General features: G+C 37.3%; 1 protein-coding gene across 2 annotated transcripts in view; it reads right to left on the bottom strand.

Annotated features, from left to right (window-relative positions):
- The window catches only part of ANO10 (anoctamin 10), a 120,959-nt gene that overhangs the window by 29,777 nt on the left and 67,161 nt on the right, over window positions 1-24,021 (bottom strand). For both annotated transcript variants that reach the window (XM_064415767.1, XM_064415763.1), the window contains exon 12: window positions 11,565-11,681. In XM_064415767.1, the coding sequence (XP_064271837.1) occupies window positions 11,565-11,681 (117 nt within the window). The remainder of the gene's footprint in view (window positions 1-11,564; window positions 11,682-24,021) is intronic.

Raw genomic sequence — 24,021 nt, 5'->3', positions numbered from 1 at the left:
GACCATCTATACACAGAGGAAAAAAGGAGTCAGCTAAAGCCCTGAAGCATGTGATTTGATTATACTAATTATCTTAAAGCAAATTTGCACCATCATTAACAAGCTGAAAGTAAATCAGACCATCATATTTTCCACAAAGTCCGCAAAATAAAGTTACAGAAACTTAAAACCACGTATTACAGAAGGCAAAAGGACCTCCATGACAATTTGGCCAAATACCTCTTCTCATATACAAAAGCTAATGACTTTTTCCCACCAAACTCAATTGAAATATATTAAAACATCTGCAAATAATAATCCTATATCCTTGGTACCAAGAATAATGAGTTGTGGCACTGCTTGCTGAAGGATACTGTACACCCTAAAGCCAAAATTGGTTCAAAAGGGAGCAGAACACTACCATGGAAGAAAGAATTGCTGAAGATTACTAAATACAAAGATACTGCATCTGTCTTAGAAAAATCAAGATCTAGAAATAACTGGAAATTGGGAGAGTTTTAGGAAGAAACACACTACCTAGCTGCCACATTTTCCTGCTCTTTTCTAGACATTTGTTTGTGGATGCTGGTAAAGATGGCATCTTTGATAAAAGTTCTTTTTGTCCCTGATATGTTTCTTTTCTAGTCTGGACCAACATCCACCTATTTTCACAGACACAAAATCATGCCTTCTTTATGTAATGTCCAATTTCAGACACTGGGCCACATGACGTTTTCATAAAGTAGTCAAAAAGGTCTTCCACTACACTTCCACGCACTAGCCAACGCATACCTACATAACTTACATAATGACGTCTCTCACCCTTTTCTTGACAAGCTAATTCTTCCTAAATAATGCCCCCTGTATTATGGCAGCAAAGGTTTCAAACTGCTGGTTCAGGCTCTCATGTAATTTATGAGAATCACCTGTACATGTACTAAAAAGAACTGCTGATACTGGAACAAAAGGCTTATAAACGTCCCAGTGGTAGATAGAGACTTTTCCTACGCATCTCAAATGTGCATTAGCTGAAAAAGTATCAGAGCTTAATCTTTGCAGACTTTCTTATCATCATATCCTGCATTCTTGTATGCCATCACAGCTCCTTTCTGATTCCCTAATCATATAGGTCCATTAAGAAATGCCAAAGCCAAGTTCCTTTGATAATACAAGTGCTACCAGTCTCCTCATAAGGAAGCTAGTTGGCTCCAGGAAATGAAGAAAAAAGCGAGTTAGAACTTCTTCCTGGTTGATACCTCACACCTGCTTCTACACAGGGTCCTGGTTTTGTTGCCGGAGGTGGCACAGGGAGAAAAAGGGACTCTCCATTTCCCTTCCCCTTCATGCACAGACCCTCTGCATCTTCCTCAGACACAGGACATCTTGTCATGTCCTGCTAAGGGATCAAATTTTCTGCAGTTCCTCATCATTTACAAGTTTTATTTCAATCAAGCAGTGTCCACCACTGAACAGTGTATCTCCACAACAGTTACACAAGCATTAGTGAAAATATTACTTTCCTCACCAGATCTGTGAAACACTTACACTAAACTTTGCTGGTGCTGTTCTGCCACACATACATATTCAACTTGGAGTTAGTGTGCTTACATCTCTACTAGTGACAGAGGTTGGGTTTTTTTGTTGTGACACATGCATGGCACGTTTTCACAAAGCAAATCTCTCATACAATTCAAAGTGTTCCAGAAAGAAAAAAGATGGATTTTATTTTAATCATCCAAAGCAAATAGGAGAAAACTCCAAAAACCTCTCTGAAAAAATGTCACTCTGCAGGAAGTGTTTATTTTAAAAGTATGACCTTTCCTTGCCCACAAGGACCTTCAGTTATACCAATTAGCTCAACATGGGGATGTGGGCTAGATGACTTATAGCTGTCCCTTCAAAACGACACCAGTCTATAATTCTGTGAAATCACAAACTCTTAAAGAACATGTTTAAATACAGCCTAGATGTCAGTCTGGATATTGGTAAAGGGCAAAATTATTTAAGACATTATAGCAAAATTCCTTATATCAGGGATACAGCAAGTCTTAGAAAACAGGTACTGACACAGAAGACATAACTGCTCATTATCTATGAACAAGTGGGTGGTGTCTATTCTGATACAACAGAGATACCATCAGACATAATTATTTTTCAGCTGACATGGATGAGCATATGTAGAGTTTGCAGAAGCCTTCAAATACAATGGAGTTAAAATAAATAAAACCACCTCTGTTGGACCAAGCTGTTTCATATCCGTCTGTTCAGTTGGAAGGTTTTCCTCAACACAAATTTGACTATGTTCGAATTATTACAAATTTTGTGAAGCAGCAAAAAGGACAAGTAGACAAAACTGGGTTGCCAAATAATATGCATAAATTACAAGACTATAAATGAAATATGAGTTGATAATTTGTTCTAGGAAATTATGAGTGGCAGAAAAACACCAAGCCAAAATTCAAATGTTGCCATATGTTGGGAACCCAGTAACTCCTAGGGAACGGTAATTTCACTACGAATCAATCACTTGCACTGCCTGCCAGGCAGGTGTCCCCAGGCAAACACCTCAAGAGACAGAGGCATTCAAAGACTGAAACCTCCTGCAGTGCAGTCTTTGCCTAGTTTTGGAGAAGGAAGAGCAACCATTCCATCCATCCTGAACTCCAACCAGATGAGAGGGTGAGGGAGAGGAAAGTTAATGCTTTAAGACAAGTTTGTAGAAAAAAAAAATCGTCCTAGTGGATATTATTGGTACAGAGCCGTAGTCAGATGTACTGCACAAATTGTCACTGCTTGTGTGACAGGAATTCAAGCCATGCAGGATAGGGTTCACTCTGTGACAGTCAAAGGAGTGGTCTCTGCAGAAGAGATCCCCGACAAGATTAAAGCTCAAGCCATAGCTGTAGCAGAAAGCATGAGGAAAGATGGTGCTGAGCATGGATTCAGTAAGGGACAGATCAAAGTGTGCCTGCCTCTGCTCTCTTACTTTGCAACACAGTCCTTGACTGTACCAAGGGATTTTGCTGTCTCTTGTGAACGAAGTGAAAATGTTCTGTATTTATATACATTGGTGACACTGTTTATACCTGGTTTGCCTGTACATACCTGTGATTATAAAATAAACTGTGGGCTGCCCATTAAAATAATGCCTCTAAGTTACAGGTTCAAGTCAACACCATAGATTGAAAAATACAGAAAATAATACAAAACAGAGACAAGTATCAATTTTTACCTTTTTAAAATTACCCTCTCAATGCATTTTCAACTATATCAGCTCTTAGATGCTGGAAGAAGGTACAGAATTACATATTTGAAAGCAGCATATTTGAAAGCAGAGGCAGCAGTCCGTGAAAGCACCTTTACAAAGTTCTCTATGATTAAAGTGTGAAAAACATTTGCACAAGGACTACTCTAACACACCAAAAGCACGTGCTACAGTTATGTACATATAACACAATTAATACACACTATTGAATTTAAACAAAATGTACACACATTAACAACTTATTTTTATTTTTTATGCTATCCAGAGAAGCAATTAACATCTCATTTTGGAATAAAAGTTAATCAATATGGCAAGAACTTGACTATTTGCCACTGGTTTTACTGAAGCGGCAAATATATATCAGAGCACTATTTCTCATACCACAAGAAGTGTGAGTATTCAAGGCAGCACCAGGAGGCATAGAGATTTTTTCAAAATCAAAAATGAACAAAAGCCCAGTGGCTGTGTAGGCAACATATCCTACTGAAGACTTGTTCTTAGAATCACCATAATCAGGCTGTGTAGCATGTGCAAAGACTCAGTTGTGGTACAAGTGTCACCACCAGCAACATGCAGACATGAACCCTTTTTTTTTTCCTTTTTCAGGAATTCTGTGGGTTCCTGCTCTTTAGTTACATGTCAGAAAGAGCTCTTTCTGCAGACAGGATGACAGAGATATTCTTGGGAGGAAGGGTGGTAGTGATTCAGTAATAGTTAAATGTCTAAAATTTGCCTGAAATCATCATCTCCGAAAAGTTGAGATGTATCCTACTTATTGTCTTCCTTCTCACAGAGAAAGTTTTCCAGAGTCAAGTTTAATTATTTCACATAAACTAGTATTTCCTCTTAAAGCCCATTGTTCCCACTGGGATTTTTTTGAGGTGGCATAGGGAAAAGGACATTTAAAATGCAATAGGTGTGTAGGAGTCCACAGCTGCTTGCAACAAATACTGTATTTTTTATCATCAAATTCTATTCATTTCTATAAAGACAATCCCATTCTCAAAGCATGGTAAGGGTAACCGGGCAGGATTCTCTTGAAGGAATTTTAACATGAGAAGAGATTTAATTTTTACTTCTCACTCTAGTTCTTCACCTTCTCAGTAAAAGGTACAAACACATTTAGAAGTGTGTAACTACAGACACATGAATGCCCTGTAAGAAGCTGTTACCAGAGTTCTTGAGATCAAATCTCACTGTGCACCTTACCCTCATTGGTATGGGAAGTGCAATAGCCTCTTGCCTTGCATTCAAACTAGTACACACATAATTGGGTTCCCCACTGGGTTCTGAAACGATGAAAGCCTCATGCAGCTGCAGCAGTCTTACAGTAAGAACCATTTTAACCTAGTTTTTATCCTATCCCCTTACTCCAGGTTTCCTTGTTGAGATCACATCTTGTCAGTGACCTGAGACATCAGGCAAAAAGAGAGTACTGAACTGACTGATGTTCATTCCACCACCAGGCTGCAGGTCAGGATTTGAGAAAAAGGTAAAATGGGTTATCTTTCCAGAGAGACTCAGCTGTTATGGAAACATAACGTGATGCACATTTTTACCCCTAGCAACAGCCACAGAGTTGGCTGAAAAAGAAAGTTACACCTGCTGAAAAGTTGGTGCATTATTTGTTTCTGTTCCCATTAAGAGCATGCAAACGTATCATCTACCATCTCATTATGCCTATTAAAAAGTTTGTATTTATGCTGTTAGCTCTCAAGGGTCCCACAGTTCAATGTTTAATTCACTGCAAACCAGATAGACTTGCATCTCACCTTCAGGTGAAAAGTAGCAAATGGGGACACACAAAATCTCCGTCCCAAACTTGATTTTCCTTTTCTTTTCTTCAAAGAGCACAACTTATTTTTATTTTGCTAACACTTTTCTACTGAAAGAAATTTTCATTAACATACTCTCAAGCAAGCTCCAGGACTAAAGGAATTCATGTTTAAAATACCCTGTCAAAACTATGTTTGAGCACAGTCTGTTCCATGACTGGGTGCAAGTCTTTCTATGCTTAAAAAAACTGTTATGAAAATATAATGAATCTTACTTGCATTATATCCTGCTGCTACCAAACATATGCAAATATTATATTGACATGTCTGAAAGTGTTCTTCTTATTCAATACAAAAAAAAATTGAATTTGTGAAGTTGAAGTAACAGGTTTGCCCTCTTAAAAAAACCTACAGCAACCAACAACGATTAGCAATGGTTGTATTTTGATATCAGCTGTGAGTTATATCTGATTACACAAACCTGTAGAGGCTATGAAAAAAACTGCAGCTGCATATTTCCTCAGAAAGAAATGAGGCTTTTAAATTATTTTTTTAACTTTAGAAACAATGTTATTTTCAAGGATTTTTTGGTGAGAGGTTGGTGTCAAAACATAAAACAAGTGGTTTATTTACTCACATTCTGTTTTAACCTAAATTCAATGTTTGAGCTCAAGTCTCTTCAGTCTTTCCTACAGGCTGTTTTGCAAATCTTAGATTATTTGAATGAAATCTCTTCATGTCAGCTATGTGCCCTTCCTCCTGTCTGACTGCAGCCTTGTGTTTGTTCAGCATTGCCAGCAAGCAATGATAGAGCTTCAGAGGGGGCAGTTTTGAGGGCAGTCCTGAAACTACAAGTCCCTCTAAATTCTGGTCATTATAGCATCAAATAAGACAGAAAGCCATGGAGTTTGCCTCAGACTCACAAAAAACTGTCTTCAGTTCCCATTTTGCATGACAAATAAGCAGGATGTTACGAACTAATGACTTATGCTTTTCCGATGTTAGACAGTTAAAAACAAAGATCCTGCTCTCTTCCTTCCCCTACAAAAAGAGAAGGGTCCTTTCTGAGACTCAATGATACGTCAAGCAGCTCTTGGCCCATCACCTCCACAGTCATATTTTGAGACACATGATATGCTAGCACATAGAAAATCTCTGCAACAAAAAGAGCTTGAAGAGGTGCAAGGAGAATGCACAAATATCATACAGTACAGAAGACCCTTAAGTTAGCAATACTTCTGTTTTGATCTGAGCTAAAGAAAGCTGTTCTCAGAGAGGCTACACACTCTAACAGGCCAGCACAGTGTATTCCTTCTGGAAAGGATGTGATTAGTGCTAGTGGGTACTATTCCCAGGGGAAATGGCAAGGTTCAGCAGTTGCAGTCAGAAACCAGAAAGCTTTGCCATTATTAAAGCTGCTGCAGTGTAGCGAATTGCTATGATAAGGCACTGAAATTACTTGAATCAGAAGGTTTTCACTGAGAGAACAGCAACTTTCACATACCAAAATACCTGCAGAAGCAGGAACAAAGGGTTTAAACTTTCCATGTGACTGCACCTACGTGAACAGACCCCTTTTTCTTTCTGTCATTGTCTCACTATCCTTTTCAAAAAGAAGCTTGTTAACACACTGTCATGTTTGGAAGAAGCCTCTGGCCAGTGATGATGATGACGATGATGCAGAGATCAGTCACGGCATTCCTAATTTCCTGCACTTCCTTGAGAGGGAACTGAGACACAAGATCCATTTTCAGGAAAAGGTTGATATTGCTGGAGAAATCCTAGTGAATGTTGCACCTACTGTTGCTTAAAAAAACTTGATATTCTTCTGGAAATTATTAGCAAGGAACAGTACTGACTTACAAATGCCTGACACCACTCTAAAGCAACTGAAGCAATTGTTTATGGATATCCAGACTACATCACTGCCATTAAGCAATTGCATATGGATGGTACAACTGCTGAGGGAGATAGTGTATGAAAGAGCAAAAGGTCTTAACTGCATTGCTTTATCACTCTCTGAACAGAAATACACCAGGGAGGATAAAGGAGGCATCTTTTCATGGCTGGTGTTCACTAAGCCTGACCCTTTTCATTACTGCCAGTTGAAGAAGGGTGACAGCTGTCAATCAGATGACTGGGCCCTTTACTCACGAGCCTGTTATCTGTCTGGAGTCGCTTTCTGGTGGAACATTTACAGATGGACACCAGATACCTACCAGATGGACTCGCTTCTTCAGAGGAAGCTCTGAAAGGCTTCACATATCAGAAGGAAAAGGCACTCCGTTAAAAGATACTGCCCACTGATGGCTAGAACACTAAGGAAGGAGTCAAGAGCACAGGGATGACAGGATATTTGTAGATTAGGTTCCCTTGGAGGTAAGGGATGGGGATGAAACTGGGAAGGGATACACAGAGCAAAAAATCCTCCATATCTGCATTTCTGCTCCAGCTTAAGAACGGTTTTTGTCCTCTACAGTTACTCTGAAAAAGCCAATTGTTGAATGAAAATATATTTCTCTCTGATTGTTGCCATCAGGTCTATGTTCGTCTTGCTCAGAGACTGGTGCAGGAGATGCCGTAAGGAAACACATCTTTAACCAATTTATGTAACTCAGATATTTTAATACAAAAGTACCACAATAAAAACCAGCATTTTCGTATCAACGAGCTTGTGTTTTCAGACCTGGTATTGATGCTGTGTAAGTAGTTGCACTTTGTGAAAAGATAGGCATTCCCCATCAATGTCAATGTTAATACACTATCCTTCCTTGAAAAATATCTACTAGCTATCCATTATCTTGGAGTTGATACTATCTGCACTTCATGATCACAAAATAATTGCATGAATAACTATTTTTTCCAATTGGGCTATCTTTTGCCTGGGTCTAGTTTCAGTGCAGAAAAAAAGGTGTATATTTGATGTTTGCCTCAGTTGGAAGAAGGTAATACTGGGGAGATCTTCTAACACCTGACAACATGACTGTAATCTAGTCCATAAAATGATAATTATGCTGTTTCATCTGTGGTTGTCCTGTGTTTCTGGAATTTAGACCTTTTATAAGGATATATGGCTGACCCACTCCAACCACAAGGGCTTTTTGTCTATTCATTAAGCTTTGATCTATCCAGAAGCTGAAGTATTTATTAGTGAAACTTTTACTGTCACTGCCCTGAAAATGCTAGATAGTGACCTCACACAAGTTTGACATCATTATTTCCATGTACAATGTATGCAGTGGTAATTCCTGGACCACTGGAGAATTAACTGACTGTTCCCATGCTGCCTGCAGGCACATCTATACTTAGGCTTCCCTAAAATAGGAACTAGACCAAAGAGCATGGCATGCTTCTGCGCTTGTAGCAAGCACAGGCACCAGAGCAGAGTTCTGCAAAGATGCAAGGAGAGTCTCGGGCACCTCACTCCACTTTACCAAGGGGCTACTTCCCCAGGAAGGACCTGATGCTCACCAGAAAAGCACTCATCACCCTGGCAATACCCATTTCCAGTTGCCCATTATGCAGGCTTCCTTCCAGGTAACAAAGAACCTGACAGCACCTCAGGGAGTGTGAAAGGAGCTGCTCCTCCCAAGAACCTTGATCCATAATCTCTTTAGTCTTTCACAATAAAGTTCACATTAATTTATTTTCTGGCCCAGCTTCCCCCAAAAATAGAGGCTGACCAGCCTCCTCTATCTTTACATACAGGGAAATTTGAAGCAAAATCTACAGCTGTAGCACATCCCCCAATCTGGATTCAGAAAGATGAACACTGTCTTGAGTTACATTAACAAACTTTGTTAATATACTAGAACTGTATCATATCCAAGTATTTCTCAAAATAAATCACATTATTTAACCCATTCAATAGTCTATCCTTTTTCAACAGTCTTAACACAAACTATGTAAAGAAATGTTTCAAAGAAACATTTCAGGAGTTTCTAAAAACTCTTCCTAAAATTTGAGAACTTCAAGACAAGACTGACATTCCAATATAAAATGACTTCCATTTTTTTATGGCATTTTTCACCCTTCATAGAAGGTTTTTTCTAACAAGCTCTAATTATGACTATTCATCTCTATTAGAGACCTGAGACACTATTCTCTAAAATCCCTTTCAAATAGACACTCAAGTCCTCAAATGGATTTTGAAACAGAATAGTTACAGTCCCACTGCACCAGGTTAAAAAGCAATTAGCTTAGCATTAATGAAAATGTAAAAGTACTCCCTAAAGTTAAGGATCCCAAGCATAATCAATACAACTGTTCAAAGCAGCTGTATTAGGAGATCTTCTCTCCATGCACTATATACAGAGCCTAATAATCTGTTTTGGCATCTCAGAGGTTTACAGTGTGGCATTGCTAACACCCTTCTAATAGCTACATCCCAAAACAGCAGTACTCCAGAAGATCATATGGCAAAACACAATGGAATGCATGTCTGGATAGCATCAAGAAAGGAATGTCATTCATACTTGCACAAAAGTATACAAACCAGTTTCTCCATAACATTTGATCCCACAACATATTTACCCCAGATATTTATGCCTGTTGTTTTACATACATGTTTTGGGAGATTTTGTTGGTTTTATTTTTTGCTTGAGAGTAAGATATACATCACAAATTACCATACTGACTCTCAGTAACAAGAGGAAGAAATAGAAAATGTGCTTCTCAATGAAATGCTTTGCTATCTTTTTGCAATGCCAATGTACTACTTTCAAATGCAGATATTTTTCACTCAAAAAATACTAAAGAACAAGGAAAAAAAGCCCAAATATCTACATGTCTGTGGCATACATAGTACAGTATCGATCAGAGGAAATCTAAAAAGGTGATGGCATATACTTGTGTTTAAACTACTTATCAAGACACTTGAAACTCAGCCAATACTCTTCCTAGATCCTTTAGGAAGTCTGAAAGAATAGGTGAGAACTAGGCCAGGCTTCTGCTTTTTGCTGAAATTCAGACTAACTTTTTGCTACTGAATTAATGAAGCAACCCTGAAAAACTGGGAATCAGGCATATATTACTGCAGGAATGCACAGATGCTAGGATAGGAGATGAAGACCTAACTGCTGACATGAACACTCATATTGAAAGACACTCTGTATATATTCCAGCTGGAACATTGTGACCAAAGGTGACTATATTCACTTGACCTTAACATTCCAGTGGGTGACCTAGTTTTGCCTGTCTACAAAATAAAAACAGAGAAAGAGCAGCTGAAATAGAAATGTAGTCCTGTTCCTTTTAATATCATCTAAAAACCCCCTGAGATCCCTGGCCAGCTCCTGGTAACTTCACATCGACCCACTAGAGAAGAGCAAAACAAAACTATCAGGAATTAGATACAACTCTAATTTGGATTTTGTTTGTTATGGCTGATTAAGAAAGACAGCACCGACCTCAATAGTGATGTCCTAGTATCACACAAAACTGGAATTTTAACTACAAAAAGCAGTGTATTGTTTATAGACTCAGGTTGTTCAGAATCAAGAGATCATTTTGTCACATGCAGCTAGAGTAGATGCTTCAAAAAAGTAACCTTCCATTTTGCACAATAATAACTGTGTGAAATACAACAATAATAATAATAATTATAATAATTATTAACAATATTAACCTTCTATTTCACATAATAAATAGTATAGAGGAGTTTATATTTGTGCATGTCGAGCACACAAAGAACATGTAAAACCACCATCTCAAGTGTGAAAATATCTGAAATAACAAGAAATAGGGAAACCAGTCTCTGCAGCTCAATGCTGGAGCTCTTATTCTTAGTTTGTTTTCTGATATGTAAGACAGCTTAGAAATCCCATCTAGCATTGTCCAGTCAGAAACTCCTAAAGAATGCCACCACTGTAAAACCAGCCTGTAGGATCTCCGTATCCTACTGAAGCTAATCCCATGCAATTCTTCATCTCTTGTGATCTCCACCACTGACTCTATGGAATCATTGGTTAAAACAGAAATTTTCAGTAACACAATCTAGTTTCTTATTTTCCTAAATTGTTTTGGAATGTTTGTTAAGTGTATTGTAGAATATACTTTTTTACACAATAAAATGAGAATACTGTATGGACAGTAAAATAAGACAACATTGCTATTTCCTCACATGTATATACTTCTCAACACAATTACTTCAAACATGTTCAGACTGTTTACAATTTCTGATTAATACTAGAGCCAAGTTAACTGTTTACTTGTGATGGTATTTCAGAAATGAAAGAAATTCTGTGTTGTAGTAACAAACACCTCCAGGGGATGAAATGAGGTTTCACAGAGCCCAATGTCCTTTAAAAGTGACATTATAAACGAAGCATGTTTGCACACACAAGGACAACAGATATTATAAGGTGCTACGTTACCAGTCACACCAGGAATTTCAAGCTGTCTGAAAGGGCACATCATTTTCCTGGTGTGGATTTGCATATATTGGTGGGTTGAAAGGACAGACAAATATGTCAAAGTTCTCTGGTCCACTTTTTAAGTAATGATGGATTAAGTAGAAAATGAAACTGCATCTGAAATGCTCTTACCTGTTGTTTGAGAGCCTCTAAAGATTCAAATTCCAATTTGGCGAGTTTCATCTGGATATCTCTTGGTTTATCAGGAATTACAAATGCCATAATAAACTTTATTGCTAGTAGCAAGTGCTGTGAAAATAAAGGAAAAAGAAAAATGTTGTTTTACAGTTTGGATCATGAAGAAAACAGCATAATGCTCCTAAATTTTAGTAATAGAGATATAAACAATGATTTCTTCTGACATGTACAACACAGCTTACTATAACCACATTAAGCCTCAGCTACTCTGTATTTTTTCTGTTTGCATCTAAACACAGATAGTCTGCCTTATTTCCATAGTAATCCTGTTTTCACTGTATACTATAACATTCTAACTGAATTTTGTATTTGTGATTCCAGATAAATAATAGCTTTTAAACATATTATTGGTGTATAGGAATTAAATATAGTATATACTGCGTCCAGTATACACAGTTTCAGAGTGAATTTTTTACATGTATATAAATAGATATATATACACACAAATATAATCCTTAAAGAAGTGGAACAATCATGAACAGAAACTTTTCTAGAAATGGAGAAACACTCCATGTATAAGATGTCAAATTAGTCATAATTTATTGCAAAAATTTTATAATCTTATTTAAGAGAAAACAGTAATGAAGTTCTGTTCAACCTAGTCATTGAGTAGTCTCTAAATTTCACTTAAATATGCACTATCTCACAAAACACAAATGCCAAACTGTCAAGGCAGTAGTTTTGTTTCTTCATTTATGTCAGCTATGATCTAAATAATGAATCCTCTTCTCTCAAGGCCTGAGCTGACATTATGCTGCATATTTGTAAGCAGGAACTTGCTCCTAGCTGAGAACACCCTGACCAAGATAAGGCAACACTCAAATATATGTGCTTAACTTCAAGCACATGCTTACACTGCCATGATGATACTCATGGAATAGCTTACATTTAGGTAGCACATCCAAACTACTTCCCAAATTCTCCTGATTTTTTAAATAGAAATGAAGCAGAGCAGTGCTCCTCTCTGAAGTACCATTTTTCTGAACTGTATGATGGACTTGGGCACATGAATAACAACATAACAGAAGTCATAAATAATCACAGGTTGAATGGGAGTAACTAATCCACAGATAAAATTTTGGTATGTAAATGTAGAAATAAAGAGATCAAATTGGGAATTACTCATAACTAAGTAACAGAATTGGGCTAAAATCATATGCTTAAGGCATAATTAACAAAAATTGAGGTATTTGGAGAAGGATATTTATCTGAAAATTTACAATGAACAGTTAAAAGGAGACACAGCATCACACAATGTCATTTCTAGATGCCTAAAATCTTTTGCACTGGGGTTCATCTCACATTACTCAACCAAAAAAAAAAAAAAGCATTTTTGAAATCTTGTTAAGAAGTGAAAATCAAAGTCTGCAATTGTAATTATTCAAGCACTGCCTCTTGAGGAATTTTAAAAACAGGAGCCAAGTGAGTAACTTTATACAGAGACTTCAAAGCAGTTCCAAATTCAAACAGCTTTTAAGAAAATATAACAAATAATTTCAAGGAAATGTAAATAATATTATGGAGGATAGAGACCGACTAAGTTTTTCCCATTTTTAATATAGGTGAGGAAGGAATAGAAGAGACATCTAGGAAAACCAGAGCAAAACCCAACAAAAACAACACAGTTAATCCTGAAAAACATAGTATCTTTTTGAATAAATTCAGAAGAGCAACATGTTTTAAACTGCTTCACTACATATTGACTTTTATTGCACGATTAACTAACTAGCTGCTTGTCAGAAATTAGTTTTCATGCAAGCACTACTCAGCCAACAAAGACAAGGATACAGTCTTAAACAAGAAGGCAGAACCTCTGACTCCTCTTCAAGCCAGAGAGGATCAGAAGTTGGAGTACAGATGTGGAAAGTCACTACTTTTGCCTGTCCCACTGTCATGTCTTTCCTAGGCATCCAATAAAGACCATTGTTAAAAAAAAAAAATAAAAATTACAGGGTTAGGTAGATCTTTGTTTTACTCCTCTGAATGGCTTTTTAATGTTCTTTTCCTTTCCACGAAAACAAAGCTTTACCAGTCATAAAGTGCCCAGACTGTGGGGGGTGTCCCTGTGTGCAAGACCTGTGACTTCAGAAACCACACTGGACTTAACAGACTGCAAACTGACCTCAAGCCCACCCCACACGTCCCGAGAACCTGAAAAAAGCCATCAGATAAACAGCCTCCCTCGGATAACTTTTCCAGCTGTTCATATTTGCAAATTTAGAACAGTATTAATAAAACTGTCAAGGCGGAAATTATGAACCTGGGTCATGTGATGCATGAAACATCTTGAAAATAAATGAATCTATTTTATTAACAGTTGGTATTTCATTTTGAAATTGTAACTTGACAAAGGAAATGTAAGTAGTTATTCAAGAAAAATTGAAGGAAAAAGAAGGGAGTCGAGTAGTTAAGTTCATTATATCAGGCACATTCCCATACTGATTTCTTAATCTTGTTTAGTATAACTCCTGGAAGTCAGATCCACAAAAAGCAGACATCTGCTTTCAAAAAAGAAATGTCTAAGGAGTATAGTATAAATCACCAGAAGACAAGATTTACTTTCACTACATTAACACTAGTATAAATATGTTATAAAACCAAATACTAAAGTTCATCCAAATTTTCTACACTAGTGTGAATGTATTTGTTCAATATTAAAAATTTCTCCATAGAGCTGGTTGTTAGTTTGGGGCTCTTTTGTTTTGGTTTGGTTTTCTGTGGAAATCAGGTTACAAACCCAAACATGATTTCTATCTGAAACCATTAAAAAGCAGTGAAAGGCAAGAACATGCCTTTCATTATTAAAATAGGACTATTCCACTGCAAGCAAAACCCAGGGTAACATTCCCACAAGCTCTAAGTTCTCCAATGCCAACAGCAAAGTCCCCTCTTATTTTGCAGTGAGCCAAGTGAGCACACAAACAGCACTGAACCTCTTCCCCCTGATAAATGCAGTGCCATCAAACTCTTGTGGTCCTGTGCCAGGTGCTTGGTGAGCCAGAACTATTCTGTTCTGCAAAGACACCAGCAAGAGCAGAAGTGCAGCAGCTGTTTTGCAGCAGTGGGTCCCCAACCTCACCTCTTCTGAAACAAAAATTGCCATTTAGGGTTAAATTCCTGAAATTATGAACAGCTAATTTGATTTCTATAGTGGATTTACCACAGCAATTCCTGACAAAATCTACTCAACTGAAGAAAAAAAAGTAAAAAAAAAAGAACACAAGCAGTAGCTGTGTTGCTGGTTGGCTGATAAAGTGCATTCAAACATCAGCTTGGGGAGAGATTAATAAAATTTTGCATCAAAAGCCTATTTTATAATCTACTACTTATAGAAACTTTCAATTAAAATCAGAAATCTGGACCTAGATTAGCCTAGAACCAGTCCAGACTCTGAAGCAAGGCGGTCTCTGGTTATTAACTCTGCACAAGTGAAAAACCTACACAGAAGCCAACACCTGAGAACAGCTCCTCACTTGAACCCCAGTCCTCTGCTGGCCTTTGCCAAGGGAAAGCATCACTGCAGAATCATGTTGTTGTCAGAGCAGAAGGCAGGCAGATCATTAGCTTCCTTGCTAGGACTCCAGATCACAGTATTCTGACATTAAAATAAGCTAAGTTCAAATACTAAGAACAGGCAAAAAACAAACAAAAAACCAAGAAAACCCAACACTCCCCCCCTCCAAAAAAAAACAACCAAAAAACCCCAAAAAACCCCAAAAAAACCCCACCAAACCAAATTCTGTCTTTTAGTGGCAACATTCTTGAGTTTTGTGGGTCTTGCATCTTTCTGAGAGGAGCAAAAAAGCAGGAGGAAAGTCACAAATAATTCTGTCAAGGGAGGAACAGAGGCAAGCAAAAATTTTCATAAAGCGCAGGAAGTTCAATTAAATTAAACTGTCTTTAATAGATATCAATAAATTTATGAGCCAACACTTCTGCATTATATGTAAGAAGAAAGCATGACCAAACCTTCCTTCCCTCCTGTAGACTGAACTGGCTTCAATAGAGTCTTGCTAATGGGACAGAATTATCACAGCTGAGGGACTTTAAGAATGGCTTTTCTTCTGCTACTCCAATAAGCACTGCTTTTAAAATCACATATCCCATACATTATTATAGAATTTTTCTTTCAAAATTTCATTTTATCCAAAAAACATGTCCAAAATCCTGGGGTAGGAGAGGTGAGAAATGACAAAAAAAGTTATTACATGTTGAGTCTATTTCATGGCTTCTTCACCTCTCCCATTAATCTTCTCTTCCACAAACATCCACATGCACACACTCACAATCCTAACACCTGCCACGATCTGTAAGCTCCATCTACCCTATTTATTTTTATTTATTCCCAAAGCAGCATAGCTCATTTCTCCCTCATTTCAGCATCCTCCCTGCTGAAACTCCAGGGAAACACTAGGACTGAAGTGCAGCCTGCCTGCCTCAGATCAATGCCTCTTGCCACTCCAGCACAGTGAAATGTGTCTCGGTTTTCAACTGGAGTATGCTCAGTACAAGTGAGAAGTTCATGCGCTTACACCGGATGTGCTTCTTCAAGACACCACAAAGCACATAAACCAGAGATGTTTCAGAAGCTTGTATCTTTACCAAGTTGGGACAGTTTTCTAATAGAATCCCAAAGCATCTTTTAGATCAGAGTGAAACTTCTGTCAGCCTGCACACTGCTACCTCAGAGCACGTATACAATGCCTCAACACAACAAGAATCTAATTTTTATATATTTATAAATAGCCTATCTTTATTTCTTTACCTATAGCTCTTCAACTTTCACAAAAAGTGAAAGGCATTTATTTTAAATACAAAGCCTCAAAACTCCAAACTTAAAAGAACCTGTCCAGCAGGGAGAGTTTCAGCCTGTCCCATTAAAGTGTGGCTGAGGCAGATGCAAGTGAGCAGAAGCTTATTACAAAGCGTGTCGGGCAGCGTGAGCAGACAGCATTATCTGGTCCATTTATCATCTGAAACAGAACATCCGTTTCCTCCCCTCACATCCTGAGCACACACACACAAAGGCTGCCCAAGGAAACCTGGCAGCTCCATTTCTGCCAGAACGTTTCACAGACTGTCAGAAGGGCAGGGGCAGATCACCCATCTTCTGTTGATCGCACCAGCACATCTGAAACCTAGACCTGCTCAATGGAGTACTTAAGCTTATGTTTCGCTTTAAGCATATCTATGAATATACTTGGGTTCAGAAAAACATTTAAGCCTGAAAATGCCCAAGTCATTTGCTGAATCTGGATCTTGAAATTGAATGGCTGAATCACACTTTCTTTTTTTCCTGGAGGTGGCTGAATGAGACATGTATTAAATTAATGAGTTTAAAAGGAAAAATGCCAGCTTGCACAGTGTCTGCCTGCATTTATTTGATGATTCAGGTTGCCATTTACACTGCATTTACACTTCAGAAACTGTTTCAGGTAGTGCAGAAATCCTGGTCTGTATTTTTACTACAAATCCACTTAAAACGTCACAAGTAGAAATCTATGCTGTAAAAGATACCAGGTTTAATATGCAGTTCTGAGGTATATTTCAAAGCATGAAGTATTAAACTGCATCATGAGAATCTGGGTTCATTTTGCCAACTCTGGCTCCAGAAGTGCTGAAATATACCTCTTTTCAGATAAGTCTGTCTTATGCCTTAAAATTAATTAATTGGTTTCTCTCAGAAGAAGCAAATTTATTCTGAGTACTACAACTGCTTTATATACTATTAAAATGGGGAGAAAAATATTCTGAATACTACAACTGCTTAATATACTATCAAAAGGCATTTCCAGACCAGCACTGCTGAGCAAGAGACTAACGTATAAGACAACAAGAAAGGTTTTTTCTAAGTAAACAAAAAAAGAAAAAGTTAAGATAATCTCTAAGGAAATAGATTCTGTGCTCATGTTTCCAGGAAGCAACTGCAGAAGCAACGAGTTAAGCAAAGCAAAAAATAAAATACTGCAAACATCATCTCCTAGTGAGGAAGCTGGTCTTTTCTGCCCTTACATATTTTTGTATTCTCATTCTGTTTTCAAGAAGATCTCTACAAGACTGCTTGGAAAGCAAGCATAGAAAGTCAGTCCTATTTCTGCAACTTAATGCTGCTCTTGGAAGGCCCTAGAAAGTATTTAAATTATAATATATAAATTATATAATATATATAAATTAAATAGATATAAATTTAAACATGTCAATTAAATAAATATTTATTAAATCAAGGGAAGTCAAATAAATAAATATTCCATCAAAAGATACATTAATAAACTCAAAAGCACAAGTAATCTGGTCAGTTACATAATTGTGACTATTTTCTGTCTTATGACACTATTATGCTTTCTAGTAATTCAGTATTTTCTTAAAAAACAAATTTTCTCATTATTTATAACTTATTTTTACTAGTGTTTAAACCACAGCTGTTACATATTATATTCAGCCAGTAATGAACTGAAGCATTATCTGGTTTAATTAGACTTTTGGAAAAGATTTAGAAGCCCAACTGTTCTCTGTCATTTTCTCCAACAATAACAATTAAGATGTGAAGCAGCCAAAAATCAACAGAAATTTTGTCAGCAACTTACCTGGCACTGGAAAAAACCCACTAGTTCATTACTTGTCATCATTTACATATCTGTTTAAGGCTTTTACAGATTTTTTACACTGGGATTTTAAGCCTACCTTCAAGACTGAAGTATGAAAAAAGAGGGCCAAGTGCTAGTAGAGAGGGTGTTCTATACCAAACCATACATACATACCCAAGCAGCATTTCCCCAGCTCTCCAGGGAAATTGCCATTTTTTGTATCTATCACTACAAATTAAGGATTCAGCATGTTCTAGAAACATCTGCTGAAAGAAAAAATTCTAAATAAAAGATCTTCTGGTATCAGTCTTCTACACAGACTCCTAATTGACTACAGCTTGGGAAAAAACAGTTGACCTAATAATCTTGTTGTATAAACACAGCACATTCTGTGACACAAAATATTTTACAATACAGCACACTTGCAAAACTGTCTGTATAAAAGCCTCTATAAAATTCCAGCATACACAAACATTGTTTCAGACATGTTACAAGAACAAGATTTTTCTCACATTCATTTAATCCTGTAGTCAATTTAGAAGACATGAAAAAAATCACTGTAGGTGTAAATTTGTCTTGGAGGTTGTAAGTATCTGCTAATGGTTAATTTTATAATAACGCAACAGTCTTCAAACTAGCATGATAATACACCCATCTCTATGCTACCATTAGGTAATCCTGAAATGTTTTGGCACAATGCTTATCTCAACTTATGGCCAGCATTTAACAGGAGCTGGGATGAGAGTTGCCAAAAGCCAAATTAGCTAATGCTGAATGTAATGAACAGCAAAGCTTTGATCATGCTCTGAAATAAATTCTAAGTGAAAAGTGGAAAGAAGGATGCCCATGGAATTAAAATTGACAGTATGATTAATACAAGCCATATGAAGGTGCCTCTTAGCTGATTGCTAGCGTTACATATTGGCTTCCATACTGACAGGTATAGTTTACTGTCAAAATGCCCTAATGCTCCACATCAAAGAAGGGGGTGAAAATTGCCATTTTCTATTAATCTGCAAAACTTATACTTCTTTCCACATTAAAGTCCTACATTTTTCTCTGTGAAAAGAGATACAAGGAAATTATAGCATCAGTCACTGTATTTATGCATTATAAGGAATTCTGTTCACCAGGGCTCAAAAATTCCTCCTTGGTTACCAGACTAGATGACCTGTGATTAGAAAGGAGATAAGGAAGCAACATTTCTGCCAGGGTTTTAAAACTACTATTAGTTCAGTGATAAACAGAATTTGTCACCTACTGCAAATATCACAGATTTTAGTAAGTCTTTGTTCCTGCCTCAACCAAACCTCAGTCCAAGCTGAAGTGAACAGATATAAAACTTCCAACTGAGCTGTGGACAGATTCAGCAAAGATACCAAAAATGTACACATATGAAAGCAAATCCACTATATTTCAACAAGCCTTAAAGATGGTTTTCCCAAAACTGTGGGGTGGTTCTGGAGACTGAAAGACAATTAGACTCATCTGATGGGGTTTTTTTTCCCAGTTTGAAAACTGGAGACAAACTGGCAATGGAAAAGGTGATATTGTATCTGCATTAGAATTTAAACTATTTTAAACATTGAAATTTATGTTCTGTCACCTTGACAAGAAACAAAAATAGTAACTGGTGTTTAGTTTTAAGAGCGAAGTCTCAGCCAGTCATTCTTCAAGATGATAAACACTTTACCTTTTAACTTCAACTGTGAATTAACAAGTTCTCCAACTAGATGCATTGCATTATATTTACAGCCATTTGCTTATTTCTCTTACAACTCCCTAGCTTTAGTCTTAGGACGCTTTCAAAGCTGATTCACAAGAACATTCATCTTAGTGAATAATCTCTTTGCCTCACAACACCAAGATAAATAAAGAACCATAACTGAATAAACACGTTTTAAACAAAATAGTGTTTCACCTCACTGCCAATGCATCCTCACTGAATGAGTCAAGATTTTAGTGTAATGCACAGCTTTCTTCCTACTGTGTTGCATTCACCCTGTTCTAAGTGGTTTGCTTTGCTCTACTTCTGTTTGAAGTTGTAAGTAAATTCTGTAGGACATGGCACATTTTTTAATCTGGACCAAAAGGTGACTCATGCAATGTTAAATAATAAACAAAATGTCACAGGCATGACTCATCAGAGAATAAACCAACGGTATTGCACTATATCACACTCTAATCTGCAGATTAATTGTCATCTCATTTCTGTGCAACTTCAATCAAAACAAATTAATTTAAAAGAGTCCAATAAAACTAGCTAATCTGAACCAATTGTGTAGGGAAAAATCACAAATTACTATTTTTCATATTGGGAACTCATCACCTGCATTTCTTCCTGTAAAAACTAAGGGGTTTTTTTGTCAGAACTATATGAAGTCAAATAATCCTTTGCTTTTCTATAAAGGTCAGGAGGAAAGCTTTCCATTCAGCTGGAGTATTTTATTAAACATTGCAGCAGGTGTTTGGATATGCTGCCAACTCCTAAAAAGCTTTCATTAAAACGGTACCTTAAAAAAAAAAAACGAAGACCCATACATCCTCCTCAAGCCCTCTTTATCTGTCTTTTCTCTGGATGGGTATTCATAAAACTACACACCATTTTCTCTGTTTTGGAACACCATTACCTGCCCTAGCTATAAAAGGAGTTCTTCATCAAAGCTGCTGGAAGCTAGCCATGCAATTCTCACATCATCTTTTATGGCCATGGCAGATCCCTGCAAGAGTACAGCCCAAAGTTAAGCCTTAGCTGCTAACCTGCTTCTTGGGAACACAATTCGTTGTTCAAGCTGACAAAAAGAGAATCTTTAACTGTGTGCCAAATTCACTTTGAGACAAAATACTGCAGTTAATGTTGAACTCTTTGTGTCATATGCAAGTAATGGAGTTTTGCAGCAGTAACACACCTCCTAACTTTATGCACTCACGTAAAAGCAGCCTAAGAAACACTTCCAGAACTGCTTATGTCTTTAAGGAATGCAAAGCCCTTCCTTGGAAAGGTGTATTCTTCACAAGAGAGGAAGAACAAGCCATGCTCTACACAGTGGCACTCAGTGATTCTATCAAGTCCTTCTGTCAGCTGAGAATGTGAGTCAGAATGTGAATCCCAACACAAAGATTACAAAGCAGTAATTTGTATACAGTGGGATACACATAGCTCCATCAGTGTAGTACTGTTCTCCAAAAATACCAGCATAACCCAACACTTACAGCTTGACAAATTCAGTGGGCATTTGTGACATCTCAAAAAATTCACATTTGAAACAGAAGAGGTTGTCAATTGAACTTTGATGTATAAGGAGAAAGGAATACCAGCAATACCAGCAAATGTGATAAATGTATAAGGAGAAAGGAATACCAGCAATACTAGCAAATATGATAATACGTCAACAAATACCTTTACTTACTCATTTAAGAGTTTTTTTTCTGAGACTTGGTAGTTTGGTCTTTGGAACTACAGTCAGAACAGAAAAACAAAAGTTTAATCTCAGTGTTGTAAGAGTTTTGACAACATGTAGTGAGCACAATTTCTCATCTCCCTACATATAGCAAGACTGAAAGCAAAAAAACCCCAAACCAAAACAACAACAAAAACACCCCAAAAAAACCCGAAAAGAGCTCTATTTACAGATTCAATTACAATTTTAAGACCATTTGGAGAAAGACCAAGTTGCAGCAAGGGCTCAGCATCACTTAGTTGCTAAGAAACATTATCATACAGGAATAATCAGCCATAAAAACCTGCAGCTGACTTGTTCCATGGCAGAAATTATCTCAGCTGAGAAGGACACTTTCAATTTAAAATGAAGTAAATAGTAATTTTGAACATGGCTCTGAAATATACCCCAAGAATCTCAAATGGCTAACACTGAGATGTCAGACAAGATCCAGGACCTTAGTAACTAAATCTGAATGGTCCTTGTGTTGTTATAACGATGCATACAAGCAGAGACAGGTGGAAAAATGAGACACTTCACACATGAATCTCAGCAGAACTAACCCAGGCTGTCTTGAGATTCTGAACAGTCCAGGGACTGAAAGAAGCAATCACCTCTACCTGTGACTTCAGAAGGTCTGCTACTAATAACTCAAAGAGGTAACACGATACCAAAAAGAAGAGCATCTGAGCTTCAAAACTCATTACCTCACTATAAGAGTAACTTCTGGCAGCAGTGACTTGGGCTTCCTGTGAACCAGGATGATGGTGTTACAGAAGAATGTATCCTACAGACTTTGAGTTTTGAACCATTCCTGGGTCTGCACACAGAGACTGATGAAAAGCAGGTATTTACTTCCTGAATCTGGGGATCATTTGTACTTACTGATTTGCCTTATGACCAGACTGAAAAGTAATACTCTTTCTTCTCTTGAGTTAAGAAAATGCTGGAAATGAAAGTATTTTACAGTGTCTTTCCCTGTTTGTTGATGAAGCAAGTTACTGCTCCTTTTATGCGCTAAGTGTGGATAGGAAGAGTTCTTCAGGACAAATGAGAGAATCATACAGAAAAAGGCAAAAGCATGTACAAGAAATGTGAATGTACAGGACTGAGCAAAGCTGGTGCATCAGGGCAAGACTTGCTGGAAGCAGAGCATGCCTTGGAATGGACTGTGATGCCCCAGCACCCTGCCAGCTTCACTGCCCCCAAGCAGCAATGTCAGCCAGTTTACCATCTCCACACTCTGCTGGCTCCAAAAGGGACAAATGACTCCTGGTGTGCAGAGACAGGTGCTCACCTCTAAAAATAGGCAGTCCTGGCAAATTAATGCAATTAATGTCTTCAAAAGGAACGCGCTTATAGAAGTGAAAACACTGAAGGATCACAACATTTCAAATCTTTCATCCAAACAGACTCCCTCAACAGTCACACGAATCTGAACTACAAACAAAACAACAGCACTGTGAACTGGCAGAACATGAACAAAATTTTCACTTTGTTGAGACCCTGCCTTTTTCCCTTAGAAGTTCTTTAAGAGCTGATAGTTGAGAGTAGAAATCTCTAAAACTTCCTGGCCTAGATTTTATCTCTTTTTTTCCCCCTTTTTATATCCTTGACCAAGTGTTATTTGTTAATCTAAACACACACATCCTTGTGTACAAAACAAGTCTTCCCAATATTCTCAAAAAGGTTACAAAAATACAATGGGAGAACTTTTCCAGGAATGCTTGAGAGGTCTGGCAGTACTTGATATATGGCGTTTTGTGGTATAACAATTAGGAATTATCTTCTAACTTAGTAAATTGTTACACAAAGCAAAAGGTTAAAGTCATGTCGGACAACAAACAGGCTCATAAATCAGTTTGGCTATTTACATTTTTTCCCTAACATCTCATCCAACATTTTTACTTGGATAAGAAATATGTCTCAAACACAGGAAAAAAATTTCTCAGTCAAGCAGTATCCAAAAGTAAGATCTTCCATCATGACAAAAATCATTATGAGAATAAAATTGAGTATATTTTTCCTTCAAACCAGGGGAACACTACCATTCTTTGATAATACTGAATGGTTTTGGGTTAGATAAAATGACTCCACTGTATATAGCAATTCAAAACCCATTTTTATGATGACACATTAAGCACCACAGATACCAAGTTCTCTGAAGCCAGAAACAGTATTTTTACTAGTCAGCAGACTAGCTCACTAGACCTTGTTCACTTTCAATGGGAACAAGCATATTACTCTCACATCTGAAAAGTATCTAGACTGTTTTCAGAATTTACAGACATGTCAGATGTAAACTAGAGAAGTTCCAAACACTGTACTGTTTCTGCTTTTCTTTTACGTGATCACAAAGGCAATGAT

This window comes from Passer domesticus, chromosome 1 (genome assembly GCF_036417665.1).
Source record: "Passer domesticus isolate bPasDom1 chromosome 1, bPasDom1.hap1, whole genome shotgun sequence".
Classification (NCBI taxonomy): Eukaryota; Metazoa; Chordata; class Aves; order Passeriformes; family Passeridae; genus Passer; species Passer domesticus.
This window is presented reverse-complemented; position numbering and strand designations above follow the sequence as displayed.